Source organism: Mchenga conophoros, linkage group LG1 (genome assembly GCF_057382185.1).
Source record: "Mchenga conophoros isolate Kocher_MC1m ecotype Shallow Benthic linkage group LG1, M_conophoros_male_GT1.1, whole genome shotgun sequence".
NCBI classification, from domain to species: domain Eukaryota; kingdom Metazoa; phylum Chordata; class Actinopteri; order Cichliformes; family Cichlidae; genus Mchenga; species Mchenga conophoros.
In genome coordinates this window covers 13,637,160-13,654,397 of record NC_140526.1, presented here as the reverse complement: position 1 = coordinate 13,654,397, position 17,238 = coordinate 13,637,160, and the positions used below count along the sequence as shown (strand labels likewise).

The 17,238-nt window shown below is 40.8% G+C and overlaps 1 protein-coding gene across 2 annotated transcripts in view; it reads right to left on the bottom strand.

The window, feature by feature from the left end:
• Positions 1-1,755: 1,755 nt before the first annotated feature.
• nfatc3a (nuclear factor of activated T cells 3a) overlaps positions 1,756-17,238 on the bottom strand; it is a 58,606-nt gene continuing 43,123 nt past the window's right edge. For both annotated transcript variants that reach the window (XM_085266771.1, XM_085266763.1), the window contains exons 9-10: positions 14,906-15,982; positions 1,756-4,757 (exon numbers count right to left, since the gene is read on the bottom strand). In XM_085266771.1, the coding sequence (XP_085122897.1) occupies positions 4,708-4,757; positions 14,906-15,982 (1,127 nt within the window). In that variant the 3' untranslated portion in view covers positions 1,756-4,707. The remainder of the gene's footprint in view (positions 4,758-14,905; positions 15,983-17,238) is intronic.

Sequence of the window (17,238 nt, the reverse complement as noted above, 5' to 3'; positions counted from 1 at the left end):
AAGCCAAGCGTGGACATCAGAGATTCTCAAAAGAAACAACCCAACAGGCGACCTGTTGGATCTAGACTTATTTCAAATTAAGAGCAGATTTTAAAAAAAAACTAATTCTAGATGTGAGCGCTACCGCCAGCTGCAGCACGTTAAAGTTTCAGTAGATGGCGCCAAAGAACGGTTTCAATTTTTCACGTAGTTCTGGGAACCGAAATTCAGAGGTTCAAAGGTGTCAGAGCAAAAGGAAACGCGTACGTAGACGGACACATAACCACAACTGAAATGCGTTTCCTTCTTCAGTTTAATTTCGGGACATCTTTGGCACAGCGTGAGTGGAACAACTGTAGAGAGAGACGACACAAAGAATCAGTCTCTGCAGCAGCAGCAAAAGTGGCAAAGTTTAATTTCGGGGAAAGTGGGGACATTTGCGACTGAACCTGCACTCTTTCTGATCACTGAAATTAAAGGTGATTCGAAAAATGCTAAAATAAGTACGCAAATAAATGCACATCTGCTCAGTGCAGAGACCAGACTCCAGAAGGTATTTTATGATATTAAAAAAAGAAACTGGAAAAAAGCAAAACAAAAACTATAATGGTTTCAGAGAAAGTTCGGGACACGAGACTTCGGCTTTGTAACCACATCAGTGCCCGTCCAGTCCAACTGGTACCGCTACAAGTCACAGTCCCGGATCAGTTTTGCATCCGGGAAACAAAACCCTTCACGTGCTACAAAAAAAATGAGTACACATGTTTTAATAGATCCCGGAAAACTGAGTAATTGCTTTGATGCTTCCAGACGGGAAATCAGTTTATTAGCGAATGTAAAACCCAGTCTGCGATTTCAAATACGGACATTAACGCTTTATGATTACAGCTCAAGACATCGACTCAAGTTTACAAGAGGAGACTCAAAAAGAGACGAGCTGATCCTGCTGAAAATCGATGCTGATCACCAGACAACTGAGTTATCAGCAGCTGGTCTGGGTAAAAAAAAAGTAAGATAAGATGTTCATATGTATTTCCTTTTATTTATCAAGTACAGTAGGCTGCTATGTAAAAGTCTTGAGCCACCCCTTATTTCTTTATAGTTTGTCAGACAATCATTTCTTAAAATACTCTTTAGTAGTTCTTCTGGCTTTCAAAGTTTCTGCTTTTTTCACGTATTTTCAGTCTGGTACTTGTACCTGACCAGTTTCACGTGAATGTTTTCTTTGTTAAGCCGCTTAACACTCACCTATGAATCATTCAAGACAACAAAAGCAACCTAACCCAGATGAACCAGTGTTGTGTCTAAACTGGATACCTGAAAAAAGCCTGTGTCAAACCCCAAAACAAAAAAAAAAAAACTATCAACAGGAGATGAGCAGTATCTCTGAAAGGCATGTCCTTTCAGAAGGAGGAAATTCCAAGACCTGATGCAGGAGCTGAGAGATTAATCTGGTTCTTCAGTTCATCCACCTACGTTCACTGAAGCTTCATCAGAAATGGTCTGAGTGGAGGGATGGGAAGCTTGCCTAAGAGTGTTAAATAAACAAAACTAATATCAAAACACTGATGTTTAAGCTCACTGGAACTGTACAAACTGTGTTTTTGACTTATATATTGAACTTCCAGTTATGTTTACAAATAATGTTTATGAATATTAATAAAATCACTTCACCCATTTACCATTAACTTTGCAAAATATAAAGACAAGTTGTATAAAATAAAGTTGTATCTCAGAGAGATCGATGAAAAAAGTGAGGTGATGCAAAGCCATGGCTGAGCTTTTGGTTTTATTGACATACACTAGAGTCTACAGTATGATGCAAGGTATTATTCCCTTTGAATAATTTCAAAAAGCACTGCAGTCTTAAAAATTACAAAAATTGAAACATACAAAATATACAAGAAATGACAATACAAGGCTTGGTAAACATAAGCTAAACCTGTATTTCCCTTATTATTATATGAGACGCTCATGTCCCCACCTTTTTTAGGAATGACATCCATTTCAAAGTATCAAAAATAGAGTTGTACAGTCTCTGTTGCTTTACTATTATGTAAAGTGGGAACATATTGTTCGGTCTTTGGTTATGACAGACGAGGGCAGCAGCCAGAGTTTACTGTCAATGCTGGTTTTGCTTCTTTTTAGTTTTTTTATTACATTTTTTTTTAATTTTATGGGTTTTTTTTGCTTGTTTTGTTTGTTTTATTTTGTGTTTTTTTGTAGACTCGCGTCTTTCAAACTGCAGAAGCAGCTTTATGCAAAAAAAGCCCAAAACATCTTTTTCCTCCCACCCCACCCTTAAAGTCCACAATTCCCCCTAAAAAAAAAAAAAAAAATCAAACAAAAATAACAATAATAGTTACCGACTTATATCTTACGCATAGAAAAATAACAACAACCCAGAACAGCATACAGACACACTGAAAACTGGTTTTCAAACAAGAGTTAAGGCATTCTAATAGTTTACATAGTGACATGATACTCGCACTATCTGAAGGTTCAGTTTTTTTTCTCTGTGAAGTTCATAAGCGACTTTACACCTATTTTATAATCTCCTTTCTCATATATAACATCATATCTCACATTTGCTGTTGTTACAATTTGCATAGCCTAAAATACATGTGTGTGCTTCTCTTGTTGAAAGTAGGACTCTTAAGATTCCTGTCTTCTGTACAGCATATTTGGTACGAACATCAAACACTCATCTGCACACTCACTCAGAACTGAACCTATTAAGATGCTTGCACCGCGTCCTCGGCAAAGCAGGTTGGCTGATGGACGAATCCAGGATGCTAACGGAATCAATCAAGCATCTAAAACACATCTAGAGTCTACTCCTACAGGCATCAAGGTCTTTCTTTTTTGTCTTTTTTCTTATGTAAAGGCATTAGGCAGAGTCTGAATGCATAGCATAATCATTTTCACCTGGAAACTCACTTCAAACCATAATTAAAGAAAACACTCCTGAGCTCTCCTCACCCTTGTCAAGCTTAAGGCAGAAACCAGTGGAAATCTTCAAATCAAAATCAGTATCTGTCTGTTCACATCCACATCATATCTGACTAAAAACCTGCCTGAAGATGCTCTTTCCTCAGGTTTGTTATTGCCGCCGTACAGGCACTGCACATCTGCGAGGAGAGAAAGAATGGGAATGAATAAATCCTGGATGAAGGAGGAGTCTTGGATTGTTATCAGCAAAGACTGATTGTTTTTAATAGAGGGATGTGGGATACCCCCCCGATACATCCGATTCCTGTTTTCTGGAGTCCTGGATTTCAGCTTTCATTGCTAAACAGGGTGCAATACATAAACATTTTTATGCATAAATACTTTCTCATAATTGCTGCCTCAGCTCTCATACCACTAGAAGTATGACTGCTGTTAGGAAACTGAAGGCACACAAAGGGCCCTGGGAGATTTGGGGAAGTGTCAGAGGCAGAAAGCTCTGTGTCTGTGGACCAATGAAAAAACTTCTCTCGAACACCAAAATAATCTGCGTCTTCATGCATCTTCCAACTCTCCCTCATCGGGATTCCTGAAATCACATCCGCATAATCCGAGCCCCATATCAGTTTCTGAAACAGTTAAACTTAAAGCCTGCTGTGCAAAACAACAAAAACAAAAAGCTTTCGCCACCACTGAAAGCTCCTAACTGGTAATAAGGCATTTGTTCAATGTGAAGAAGGCAAAGAAACAGAGGAGAAAGGAGAAGAAAAGCTAGGGTATGGTGGTGTATGGGAATTAATGTACAGATATCTACACGGCTGCAAGATTACAAAAAGTTGTGGAATGTTGCAGATCCGAAAGAGACCGGTGCCACAAGAGCTCGTTCTACCTGCCAGGACCCCGCTCCTCTAAATCTGAATATTTTCATCATTTACAGGAGGGAAAAGAAGGGGAAAAAAAGAGTGGACATCATCATTACAGCAAATTTTACTCACTCAGCCTGACAGCAAAGCTTGGCTAGCAAAGCTTTTTCTGAAATAATTATGGGTGTTCTGATCATTATTAAGCCAATTTCACCTCTTAATTGTTCTGCCACACTTTTGCTGATGTTCAATTAACCCTGAATATTTTATAGCACCCTGGTGCTTAAGAGTGTTGCCTGAGAAATTGGCAACACTGAGAGCACTGCCACAGCCTTCTGGCTCATTGTGATTGTGCACTACTGAGCATCTCTTATTCTCATAAGAAAGGTCAATGCTGGTGAGAGGGCGACGACAGCGCATTAAGTTGTCTCTTGTAGACAAACTTAAAAAAGTTGAGTGCTCAAGACTCACAGAGGTGAGAACTGATTGGTCAGGAAGACTGGGTGCTTTGAAGGGTCACAGACAGCCCTGATCATTAAAGAGCTGAAGAAAAAGAAGGGTTTTTTTTTAACGGTTTCTTATTGTTCTCTGACAGTTCTTACCCTGGCTCTAACTTGGCATGGCTACAACATCCTCCTGCTCTTTTTTTAATCTGTGTAGTTCAGCATCAAGTTCTCTACACAGGACAAACAGTTTTAAAAGAAATCAGACGAGTGTCTTCTTCAGGCTGGTGAACTTGCAAATCCTTGTGGTTTGGAACAGACTCTCCCAACTGTATTCAGCCGTTGACAACAATCGTCTCTCTTCAACCCCCTTCTTCCATCAGGACCAGCACCCGGACCGGCACCTGGGTCCATACTGGAGGTGAGGAAGTGGCAGGATTTACGAGTTGCAGGGGATTGGCGCAAGGGCCAAGCTACGACTGGTTGGGGGACTGGGACATGTCTCTGTCGATGATCTCATTCACTGTGAAGGGAGACAAACAGAAAAAAAATATTAATAAATATTCAAAACTTTAAATATTATATTGTCAGAACATTTGCATTTCTTTCCAGCAGAGGTCAGTGCAGTTCCACCCTGAGTTCCTCATAGGACAAAAATAGCAAATTCAAACTGCCAAAAGATTAAAATGGAAAAAGAAAATACTCAAAAAAAACCTGGCAAACACAAAGGTCACAAAGTCATGGCTCTGACGTGAGATATAATCTCTCCTGACATAGCAAATGAGAGAAACTATTCCATTCACTGAATGTGCCAATTCTAAACAGTGTTCAAGTCCAAGAAATGTTAGCAGTTAGCACAGCACATTGACTCCTATAAACACACACTCCTGTGCAGCTGGCCAACCAGCAGGGCCGTCCATTACTTCATTAGAGATTTAATGGTGGTTCAGTACATTTCCTCAGGCCCGTTCATGGGGTGTGTAAGCATGGCAAAAAGGTTGTGTAAAACCAATCTATTGTTAAACACGTTGTTGAGCCCGGAGAGGCACTCAGGCACAGCGAGGTTAATTACTCAACACACTCAGTTAGAGCCTGATTTTAAATAAATAACAAGCAAGTCTTTCTCAGCCTGTTTTCCAGCCAGCCTGAATGGTTGTTTTACATCTGCTGCCTCCATTCAGAACTCACACTGGGACCACAAGAAACACAGCAGGGAGCCAGTAAAAACTCCAGCCGTGAAGTAAATCAGCTTTACTTTGACGTGGTGAGGAAGACATGAGGAAAGAAAGAGTAAGAACACTTTCATTTATTTTAAATTTATGGAAAATGTGAGGTGAATGTTTCTTTTTTTTTTCCATTCTTACAACATGTATGAGTTCACCTTTTATCCTCTGACTTCTTCATGTGGTTTCCCTAAGTGTTTTAAATGACACGATGACAGGTCAAAAACACAGAGTGTAGAAGACAGGCTCGGCAAACTGGTTTGGGTGGGTGTAGCAAAGACCTCTGGCCCAGTGTGACACCAGCACTCAAAGGCAGATATGTCTGTGCATGCCCATCAAAATGCAGCTCTTCTCCACCCCACTCTGTCCACATGTGCATCTGTAGTGCAAAATCAAGCCCCCACTCCTGAGAAGTTTATAAGCAAATGCTTTACTGTAACTCAGTTAAAATATGTGACAGGGAGCGACTTAGTCATCGATGAGCAAATGAACCAGCCAAGAGCGTTTCTTCAGAAAAAAGAAACCATATTCAAATTTAACAACACGCACACAAACACGCATAAACGCTATAAAGTAATACAAGTGGAGTAAGAAAGCAACACAACCTTAATAAATTCAGCAAAACAAAGAAGTCTTAACATTTATTTTGTTAACCTTTATATCTGTTTCACAGCTTCACCGCCGCCTCCTCAAACTCAAGAGTACTTCAAGTTCATTTTTTCAAATTGAACACATGATTGTCTGTCACAGTCTGTCATGGGACCAGAAGCGCAATTTAGTGCCTTGGTGTACTTTATTTGTGTTTTCTGCTGTTCGCTTTTGTGTCTGGCCACCATCACTCACATCATCCTGTTAGCGTGGGAGGCTCTTCCTTTCCCATGTCAACCATGTTCACACACACACGCGCGCGCGCACACTCTCACACTCACAGCAACACCACGCACTTATGAGACTACCGTGTGATTATCAAAGCAAACATTTACCTTTGAGCATACAGTCTAACTTTGACGTATAACATGCAAGTGGACTGGTTCATTGCTTTGTCACATAATTCCTCATGTGAAATAAAGCTCTGATGGAGGACCACAGATCTCCTTTAAAGGCCGTGACCTTTTGAAAGACAAGTGCTGCAGCTGGGCTCAAAATAAACTGCATCTTACAGCTGTTAAAGGACCGCCAGAGCAGCAGCTGTATTGATAAAATGACACAGCTATAGACTGAGTTTCTTTTATTTCTGTAACACCAGTTTAATGAAGTTCAATAAAGGTTTAACATTTGACTTCTTGCATTTTTAATCCAGATCAAATTTAGAATATATCTTAATAGCACTTAACTACACTAAACGTAATTAAATTGCTTTTAGTGTGTAAGAAAAATTATGACTGTGAGCACTGATGGATCAAATTAGAGGTACACATTACAGAGTTGCGCTTACAGGCCTTCTGCACAGCTAAAGCGTTATGTGGTAAGCTCTGTTTATTCAAGGGAGTGAATCTGCCCTAATACCACAGGAATATGAGCAACATAGTGTGAAGTGCGACAGACCGACATTAGGTGGGCGTCTGCAAAAACTCATCACTTTCCGCTGTACTGATTAGATTGTTGCATAGGCAAACATTAATCTATCAACCGATAAATACGTAAGAAGAGACAAAAAAAAAAAAAAAAAAGGAATTAGCATAAAAATTCACAAAACCCAGCTAAAGTTTACACTTATTCCGCTCATTTCGATTCAATTTGTTCTCGCTCTCTTTCAAAAAACAAACAAAAAAAAACAACAACCCTCTAGTGAGGTTTCCCAAAATGAACTTTCAGAAATATTTTCATGAGGCTTCGGTCTCGATATTACATCAGCGCTCGATGCAAATTTGGACAATTTCGTGTGGGGCCGTCGGAAATAAGCAGAACTTATTTTGGAAGAGATTTTCCATCTCAAAAGAGACATACAACGGAAAAGGAGTTTACTCCACCTCTGCCCATTTACGATTCTTTTCTGTTTCCCTTCTCATTCAATTCAACAAACTACTTGGAACAGCTTCAGTTTCATAACAAAAGTTCTAACGTGTGGACTAAAAACTAGAGCTAGCAGGTCAGTAAACCAAAACGCTTATCTCTAAGGAGAACAAGGCCAAAACCAAAGCAACAGTAAGCAACTGAGCAATCATCGCAGTCTGTAAAAATAAAACGTTTCCCTCATCACTGAGCAACAGATAATCTATGCTTCAATTTAACCTGGAGCTCCACACATCAATAACCAGAAGTGAAACAGAGGTTTGAGTCGCGCATAAGCTATGACTAGTTTCATATGCCATAGTATTTTCTCAGGTTTACTGGTATTGTTCATGACGGTGCAACAGAAAACCAGTGATTCAGCGCTGCCTGTCGTAGTAACTGTGGCTCTGAATGTCTCAGCCGAAGGGAGATCCTCTGCAGATGACTGGGAGGGGGGCTCCCTAGTCAAAATATACATCTGCAGTCAGCCTACTACCATTACTACAGTTACTCCTACTTGTAAAGGCTACAATCAGATCACTCAATCCTCTGGGAGCTAACAGATTTAAATCTTTTAACTGACTGAAAAGAACAAAAGAAACCCATGAAGTGCTGCCTCCTCTCTTAATCATCGATTGCGTTGCACGATTAAAGATGTTAACTTAGAGGGAGGACAATTTTTCCAGTCACCATGCATGCAGACCTTTTTTCTCATCCAATCTTTAGCAATACACTGTTGTGTAGTTTCCAGCACAAATACGAAAGAAGTTTGTTTTTGAATGCAGGAGAAAGAGAAAACTCTTTGTGTTAAGCACCACTACTGTCTGCCCGTAGGCTCGGTAAGAGTCACAACGAGCTAGAAGGTCCAGAATATTATAGATATTACCTCAAACCCAGGGGGAAAAAAAGCGTGGCTACAAAATGTCAGGCAGATTTTAAATCTTAGAAATAAACTGCTAAGTGAGAAATGAATTTGTTGTCAGATTTGCATATTGTGATTGAAGTGGTATCAGGGGCTCTGTTAAATTTCCCTGAAAGGAGGTTTCACATCTAGCAGGAGACCACTGTGACTGGGGTAGCTCACGTTTCTAAAGTGCATGTCAAAAGCATAGGCATATTGAAAAGATTTCCAAAATGCAAAACAGAAGTGAAACAGGCAGATGGTCATTCAGTACGATAAACATGTCTTCTGTCGAAATGGAAAGTGGGTAATTATCAAAACTCTTTATGACACACTGAAAAACATTCCCTGACCCAGGAATTAAAAACATTACCCTGGCAGTGCGGCTTAAGCAAATAGCTCAAAGTTTGAGTGATTCTTTGGTCCAGCAAATGAAGACAACATGCCACAATGGAAAATACTGGCGCAAAGGGAACAGAGGGAAGCAAGACTCGGTTTGCCTGCAACAGGGAATATCAAAGCACACAGTTTCCACTTGCAGGGCCCTGTAATGACATGCACACATCCTCACAAAGCCTCGTCTATGAGAGCAAACTTTAAGTAAAAGAGCCACTGACTGATCACACACATTGGAAATAGACGGTCAGTTGATAGAACTGGTATTGAAATCTTCCAGGCCTGCTCCGGAAAAGTCTTCCCCCCCCTTTTATTTCCATTTACCCTTCATCTCAGCTGCTTCTCTGTGATCCCTTTATGCTTCATTTTAATTTTACTTCTGGAGTGAGTGAGTGGGTGGGTGAGGGCACAGAGCATACCGGAGAAGCTTTTTACAAAGTCTCAGTTTCTCAAAGTCACTCATCTCTGTGAATCATCTGTGGATTTCCCATTTGATCTAACGGTAAGTGATTCGCAAGACTCTCGCCTTTCAACGAGGACACAGAATTGTGGTTCCACTTAGCGGATGACCGGAAGACAGTTTTAAAACAGAAACCACTGGAGTTTGAATGGCCACTTGGGGGGCATCTCCAAAACCCACACCACTAATAAAATGTATAAACTATTGTTTTGTTTTTTTGTTTTCTTCATTTAAACTGTCATTTTCTACCAGCTGCAAGCTGAACTAAAACAACAGATTTAGAGCTTTTTCCCCACTTCAATTTTCAAAAAAAGTGACATCTTCAAATACTTTCATTAGCAAGTCTAACATCCAAAGATATTTCAGGAGCAAAGCAGGAAATCTTTTAGATTTAAGAACAAACAGAAGAAATTAATTTTTCCTGTAATATTTTGGCTACCAACAGGAATGCAGCGGCAACGTAGCATCAACAGGCTAAAGTGACTCACCGAAAGCTCACGGGCACAAACACACACAAAAGCTTGCAAACACACATTTCCACAGCATTACAAGGGGAGTGAAAACTGCTTTACTACAATCTGTCAAGTCCTTACTTGTGCAGCATGAAAATGTGGTGACTAGTATTAATTTTCCAGTTGAGCACCAATGCTCCATACCTGGCTTAAGAGCACAAAAAACAGACTGTCAACAAAGCAACAGAGAAAAAAAACAATGAAAAAACCTTAACCATAAAAGCAGCAGTACTACTTTCCTAAATAATATCATATATGCATATTTAAAAAAACAAAACAAAACAAAAAAACAACGTACGAGCTAAACTACTTTTATTACCACAGAGGGACTTCTAGGCTTTCCCTTCTTCTAACGAAAAATGCAGCAACTGGCACCGTCTCCATACCAGGTTGCGTCTGCCAAGACATCTGCATTAAACTCTTTAAGACCCTAATTGTGTGGAAAGATGACACAGAAAGTCCTTTTCCACTTGTTTGAGGGGAAAAGACCAGCAAATGTTTGCCATTGTTTTTAAAGAGCAGCGGTGGCATTTAATGGAAATCTATTTTCCTTTCACTGCTTACAGCGTTTATGCCAGCAAATCAGGAGTTTGGGGTTATCCGTGTTATTCTTCTGCCTAATGGCAGTATGAAGTCTCTAACTCTAATGTGTTAGAGACTTCATACTGTCACACAAAACAACTAATTTCTTTCTGTGTTTTCATGAAAAAAATAATGTTCTGCAAATGACTTAAATCTGTTTGTGATGGCGACTCGACAAATTAACTTTTCATTCCAAGAAAAAATATCAATGAATTACAGCTTAGAAAAGGACCCAAAGACAAAAAGGTATTTGAAAGTCTAATTTTATGTTTAATTTCATTTAAGAGAAAGCTGTAGCTGTATTTCTCAAAGTTAAAATCCAATATTTACTGGCTTTCCCCCCCTTGGAGGGCCAACTGCTGAGAAACAGTCTTTTTGGATTACTTGGTCAGTGGCCAGTTCACCACTTTTTTTTTTTTTAATTACAAACTTTCCAGTTCTCAGCTATTTGTAGCATTCATGGTGCACACATCATTTGCAGGATGCACATCATGAAATGACTTTAAATAAACAAATGACAGTTTATCATTTAGAGATAAGCAAAATGGGAAGTCGTTGGTTTCGGTGGCATTATAACATGCCTCTCATTACCTGGTACATACCAAATTATTTCTGTCTGCTAATATGAAACTACAACAGCTGGTGAATTCACAAAGACTGGAAACGGGAAAAAATTGTTTTCTGTGAAAGTAATCCATCTGCTAGCACCTTCACACATGACTTAACAGCAGATTATCTTTCTGTTAAAGAAACAAGTATCACTTTCATTTGGACATTAAGTGCAGACTTCATGAAGTGGCCCAGTAACTGAACTCTGTAAACTCTGTATGCATGTGTGAAGCAGCACTACTGAGCTGGTGGGTGGATTTTGTCACATAATGGTATAGACAGTCTAGCTGCTCCATAACCCAACTCTATTATGAAAGCTAAGCTAAGCCAACCTAGTGCTGCATTCACCATCACACTGAACATAGAAGAAGAGATTAGTGGTGCTCTTTAGATAACGAGCAAGAACATTTTTTAGTGCAAAAATGTTGCTTAGCAGATAAATCTGTGTGGACCAACAAAGATGGAGCAAAAAAAATAAAAACTAAATCTCCCAACGTGAAGATTTTTCTTCCACCACAAAATGCTTTTTGTCCTTTTAGCAACAGCTGGTGAAACTTTTTCATTTGTATGTAGTCTCTTTCCTTGTAAACACAGAAAAACAGAACAATAAAAACATATATTTAAAGATGGACACTGCCTGGCATATTTGATGACATCCACAGGATGATACGTGTCGCTCAATGTGCATGTTTCTGTGTCTTTACTGTGCCAGTGTCTCTGCCTCGAGGAGTGCAAGCAGCAGGGCTCTGCCTAATATTAACCCTCAAAGCCATAGCTCACAGTTTGGGGCAGCTATGAAATTGGGCAGGGCAGTGCAGACAAAAGACCGGCTTTGTTGTGGACACACGCTGCGTGCAGTGTCGACACTACAGCAACTGCTCACATGCAAACAAAGCCAATAACACACATGCTATTCTTTCCCAGCTGTGCTCTGCAAACATAAAGACAGTCACGTGCAGATTAATTAGTTAAGTGCACAGGTTGGCAGCAAAACAGCTTCAGACTCTGTCACCATGACCACTATGCATTCTTTAAGCCGCTACCATGCTCATACAGTCACCAAACAAACGTGTATCTATAGATGCTTGGAAAACCTGCCTGACAATCTCACGGATTATAAACCTATTAACCTATTAATCACGTATACGACACCTAAATGGAAACTATAATTCATTTTCTGGTTAAAGTTCTGATAAATCTTGCTCTATACACCAAATTTGTTATAAAAAAACAGTGTCTTTGATCATTTTCCATTAAGACACCACCCAATTATATTCTGTTCTGTTTTGATTCAGACATCAAAGCAGTAGAAAAGCTCCACATTTTAGAAACACTCTGTTAAATCTCTTGTTGCTTTTACATTGAGAAGATACTTCTTTGCTTTTGTGGCTTATGGTCTTTCACTGCAAAGCCTAATAAAAATAAAGCATGGCTGCCCCTGTATCACAAAGAAGCAATTGTTATCTATGTAATTTTTATATACATCTTAAGTGCTGTTTCTCCAAAAATACACTTCTGTGTTTAGACAGGAATGAAAATTTCAAATGTGCATTACACATTGTACATAATCATTAAATTATTCAGTTTACACTTCAATTTAATTTCAGATTCCAAGAACATTTCAGATTGAACGTCTCAGTTGAGTGACCCTGCAGTGGGTTTGGATTCAGGACTTGTCTGTCCATCTGTCTGTCAGTCTGTCTTCTCACCTCCTGTGTCTCCTGCTCTGTACGGGCAGGCACACACACACACACACACACACACACACACACACACACACACACACACACACACACACACACACACCCCTCCACAATATCAAAAAGATGCACACAAACACAAAACACACAATCTCTCCCTAACACACGCACCAAGACACACATCTCGCGCATGCTATGGTGTGCGTCACAAGTGCCATCTGCTTGCTAATCAGAGCAGTTTTCTACACATTTGTATTCCCTCTTCTATCGCCGACTTCAGTCTATGGTAGTACAGCAAAAGTTGAGCTTAAGTGTGATGGACATCCATGCAAAAATAGTGAGTCTATATTAAACCAGTCTGAGAACAAACTCTTCTAAACACAAGACGCATTTTATCAGAAAACAAATGATAATTATGTACAAGTGTTCAAAAGTCATAATTTTAGATTTATTTTTTTTTTCAAATTATGAAACCAGAATGCAGGTTTATCGCCACGCTTCATGAATTCATAAACCCTTGTGGTAAAATTTGTGTTCATCCTGATCTGCCTGTCTGCCAAACTGGGGTGTATGTGGTCTACTTAAGAGAGTGTGCTGCGACCTCCTAAAACTCAGAGCCGGGTAAAAACTCCACATTTCTACTTCAAAACATGGCCTACAGAGCTGGGCTGGCACAGAAAGCTATTTTTAGCCACAGGCTCAAAGGGAGAGCTTACATTCCCGTCTGAACTGTGTCACTCACAAACTTTTCTCACACTTTTTTTCAAATAAGAGATTGAGTACATGCAGCTACTTTCAAAGTGACTGTGTCTCCGTGTTTGACAGGGGCAGAGGCTGAATAAAACTGCGCTAAAGTTTCATGAAGAAAAAAAAAAGCAGCTAAACAGACTTCATGTGTGCACATGAATGAGGCTGTGAAAAGGGAATAGCTATATGTATTCTTAAGTTTTATGCACTATAGAACGCCACCAGCTGTTCACACGACTTACTGCGAGCAGTGCTGTGTTAATGAGACTGACCCTTTCTAGAACGCAGTATCACACTTCCCTTACATAGCCTTGCCAGGCTACTTATTAACCCTAAATCTTCAGAACTCTCATTTGAATATGTCAGTAGTGGTAACACAACCTACAGATAAGGAGGTAGGTGACTTAGAACGGTGTGGATTAACATATTTTAGGATGAGAAGTTCATGGATGAGAGAAAAAAAAAAGGTGCTAAATGCATGTGCTGACTTCATGGTCAATTGTTAAGTCAACAAGTTCTTCTGAGCATGCTAATTAGAGTTGTTAGTGCAGGTACACACACGCTCAAGTACACACAAGCACACACAGGATGTAATTACTGCAGCAGCACACAAACGTAGTCGTAGTGTTCCAGCCACAGTCTTTGCAAGTAGCACAAAATGATGCAATCCTCTCCCTGCCTTCAGCTCCAAGAAGCCAAAACATTCAAAATGTAATTAATCTCCAAACTGCTGCCACAGATACAGAAGCTCTGCAGTCCACAATTAGACCCTTTAATACGATACTACAGCTATCAGTCTTATTGTGTCTATGTTACCCAATACGAAGTCACAAGACCCCTCAGTAATGAACCTGTGTACACAACTGTGCACTGCAGTGACAGATGAAACACTATCACTGTTATCAGGCATCAAGGTTTCAGCCTCTTGAAAATATAACAACTGGTGCTGTGTATTGTTTTACATCATCAGGTACAAATTTATCTTGTGCGTCACATATTGTAGGGTAAATTTAATCCCTGAGCGGTCCCTTGTTTCAGACTGAAAATGAGATTGATCACAGATGGTTGTGCTCTAAATATCTTGTGTAAAAGGATAGGAAAATGTGATAATGAGAGTTGAAGGCTGGACTGACAGAAAACTGAGTGAGAGTCAAAGACGCATAGTTACACACAGAACAAAACAGGGTTGCAGAGAGAAAGAAGCATGGTTAAAATAATAATAATAATAATAATAATAATTTAAAAAAAAATAGAAATTACTATTTTTACACTATTACTCCATCAACCTTTAATTTTTTATTTCAGATTGCTTTGTCTGTTTTGTGTTACCGGTACTTCTGAAAGACAGTCAAATTTGAATGAGTTCAGCTCTTTCTTTTTACGTAATGACAGTTAAAATTGTAAAGGCAGCTAGTTCTAAACATTGAACTTTCTCCCAAAGGTTACACGTGTTTCACTGTTTATTAAAATACAAGGTAGCCACTGAGCCTAGGCAATAAAAACTAAACCCACAGGAAATGTTTTAAGAATATAAGGTCATACATCTCACCATCATCCAGTGTGATGTCCTGTAAGCCAATGGAGCGGAAGGTGGGCTCCCTGTCCTCTGGCTCCTGTTTAATACTCAGCCTCTCCCCATCTGATTGGAAGGGCCCCTGAGGGCTTAGAGGATGAACCAGAGGCCCCACTCCTGCCGGAGAAAGGCTAGTCATGACTGGGCTTGTAGCCTGGGGAGAAAGTTGTCCTGAATGTTGCTGTTGGAGTGGCCCCAGGGGGCTGCCGCCTGAGGTGGGTGAAGATGAGGTGGGAGACTGGTACGGCAATGAGTGGAGCTGAGGAGAAGAAGGCCCAGAGTGGGGAGAGGGCACCATCCTTGGAGGAGGGGCGCTGGACGTTGTGGGACATGATGCTGATCTTTGACTAACTGGGTGATAGCCCATGGCCCTTTGCAGTGGTGTGGAGTGCTGCCCTGTTAGGGGGTGTCCACCTGGGGAGGGCACCTGGGTGGGAGAGCAGTGATAGCTTCCCAGCGTTTGGAGATGTGAGCATGAGGGAGGAAAGAGGGGTTGCTGGCTCTGTGGGGAACCCTCAATGGGGTTGGTTGTTGAAGAGGATGGAGCGGTTGGTGAGGAACAAGGGGAGGAGGGGTACAACATTCCCATGCCCATTGGGTGTGATGTTGCACTGGGGCTCTGCTGAAATGGCATCCTCTCATAGCCCTGAGGAGAAAGGCTGGGCTGGCCGTTGAAGGGCAGGCTGTGACCATGACTGTGCTGCATGGGCTGGTAGGAAGAATGAGGAGGAACAGAAAGGGGAGCAGAGTTCGGGTGGTACGTCATTTGGCAGTCTGCAGGGGGGTGATGCAAAATGCGACCCTGGAGCTGGGGCAGGTGCTGGAAAGATGGGGAGCCCAGGGAGGGGCAGGGGGTCTGCACGGGTAGCAGGCCAGGTCCGGAGCCCGTGGCCAGGCCATGAGGGGAGCTGGACAGAAGGTTATCCGATGGGTGGCCCAGCTCAGGAGAAGGCAGCTGGGTGCGCACCAGACTGCCAGCAGGTGCCCGGGGCATGGAAATAGGAGGTACCGCAGGAAGGTCCAGCTCGTCTCTGTGCTCCTGTTTAACCATAACTAAAGGGACAGAGGTACACACAGACAGGAGGAAGGGAAATGAGAAAAATCACACAGTCAGTCATGTCTGCCAACCAAACACAGCAAGAACATAGATAAAAGCAATATGCATTTATCAAGCCAGAGTGTTGCCGTATCAACAATATCACTGCTATTTTTGCTTCAGGTACAGTAGTCCAAGGACCTAAACCAGCTACAAAAGTGAGTTGCATTTTTAAGTTTTTCCACATTTTCAGGTCCCACTAGTTTCCTCAGAATTGTGGTTTAAGGCTGAAAGTAGACTAAAAGACCCTTAAAGCTATATAAAATTTAAAAAAAAAAAACCTCCCAAATGTTTTATACTAAATGGGGCCATTTCCTTTTACTGTGACAGCTTAGAGCACTGCTATGCCAATCAGTAACCTATTTCCCAATCTGGTGCCTAGTGACAGTGAGTTTTATTTTTATCCAGCTCTGAATCAGAGAGAGAGCATATGTTGTCAGTCTGGCTGCCATCATGTGAAGTGTTGTGTGGGAAGAAGAGCTGAATGCCCCCCAGCCCGGATCAGACCAACAGAACCAACGAGTTCACTGACTGTGCTTTTAATCACTTTCTGGGATTAAAAGGCAAGAGGCACAGTAACGTTGCTTTTAAACTTGAAATGGCTTGAAAAGGAGCCAGGGAATACAAATATAAACAGTATATGAATAAGCTCAAGATGTTTTCATCTTTTATTTTTCGAAATTTATAAAAAATTTAGTCCAAATACGTGAGATTTATCCCCGTTACCTGAATGACAATGCAGCGATTTCAAAAACCAAAACAGAAACAAAGGTTATTTGTTCATCAGTTTTTCTCCAAGTTTTCTCAGAACACATTCTTAAATTGGGCCAGGGCCTCTGCAGCAGCCCACGATGAAACATGAAACCGACTGATTAGCAGATTTCTTTTTTCTATTTTTGCCACAATAAAGGAGGCGGTGTCCGTGGTGACACTAGTGGTGTCAGCGACCCATCTTGACTGACTGAGCAGGGTTATTCTACTCTGCTGTAATTGGCTGAACTAATCTGTCAACGGGGAAAACAGGAACTGCCTGTGCAGAGTGGGCGTGCTTGCAAACAGAAAGGCTGGGTGGGTGGATGGGCAAGGCTGCTTATACACATAAACACACACACACACAAACACAATTATACACACTGCTGCGGTGAAAGTAAGGGTTTGGATGTGTTGCACAAAATGCTCACATGTCAATATATTCCGCCAACTATGTTTTCAG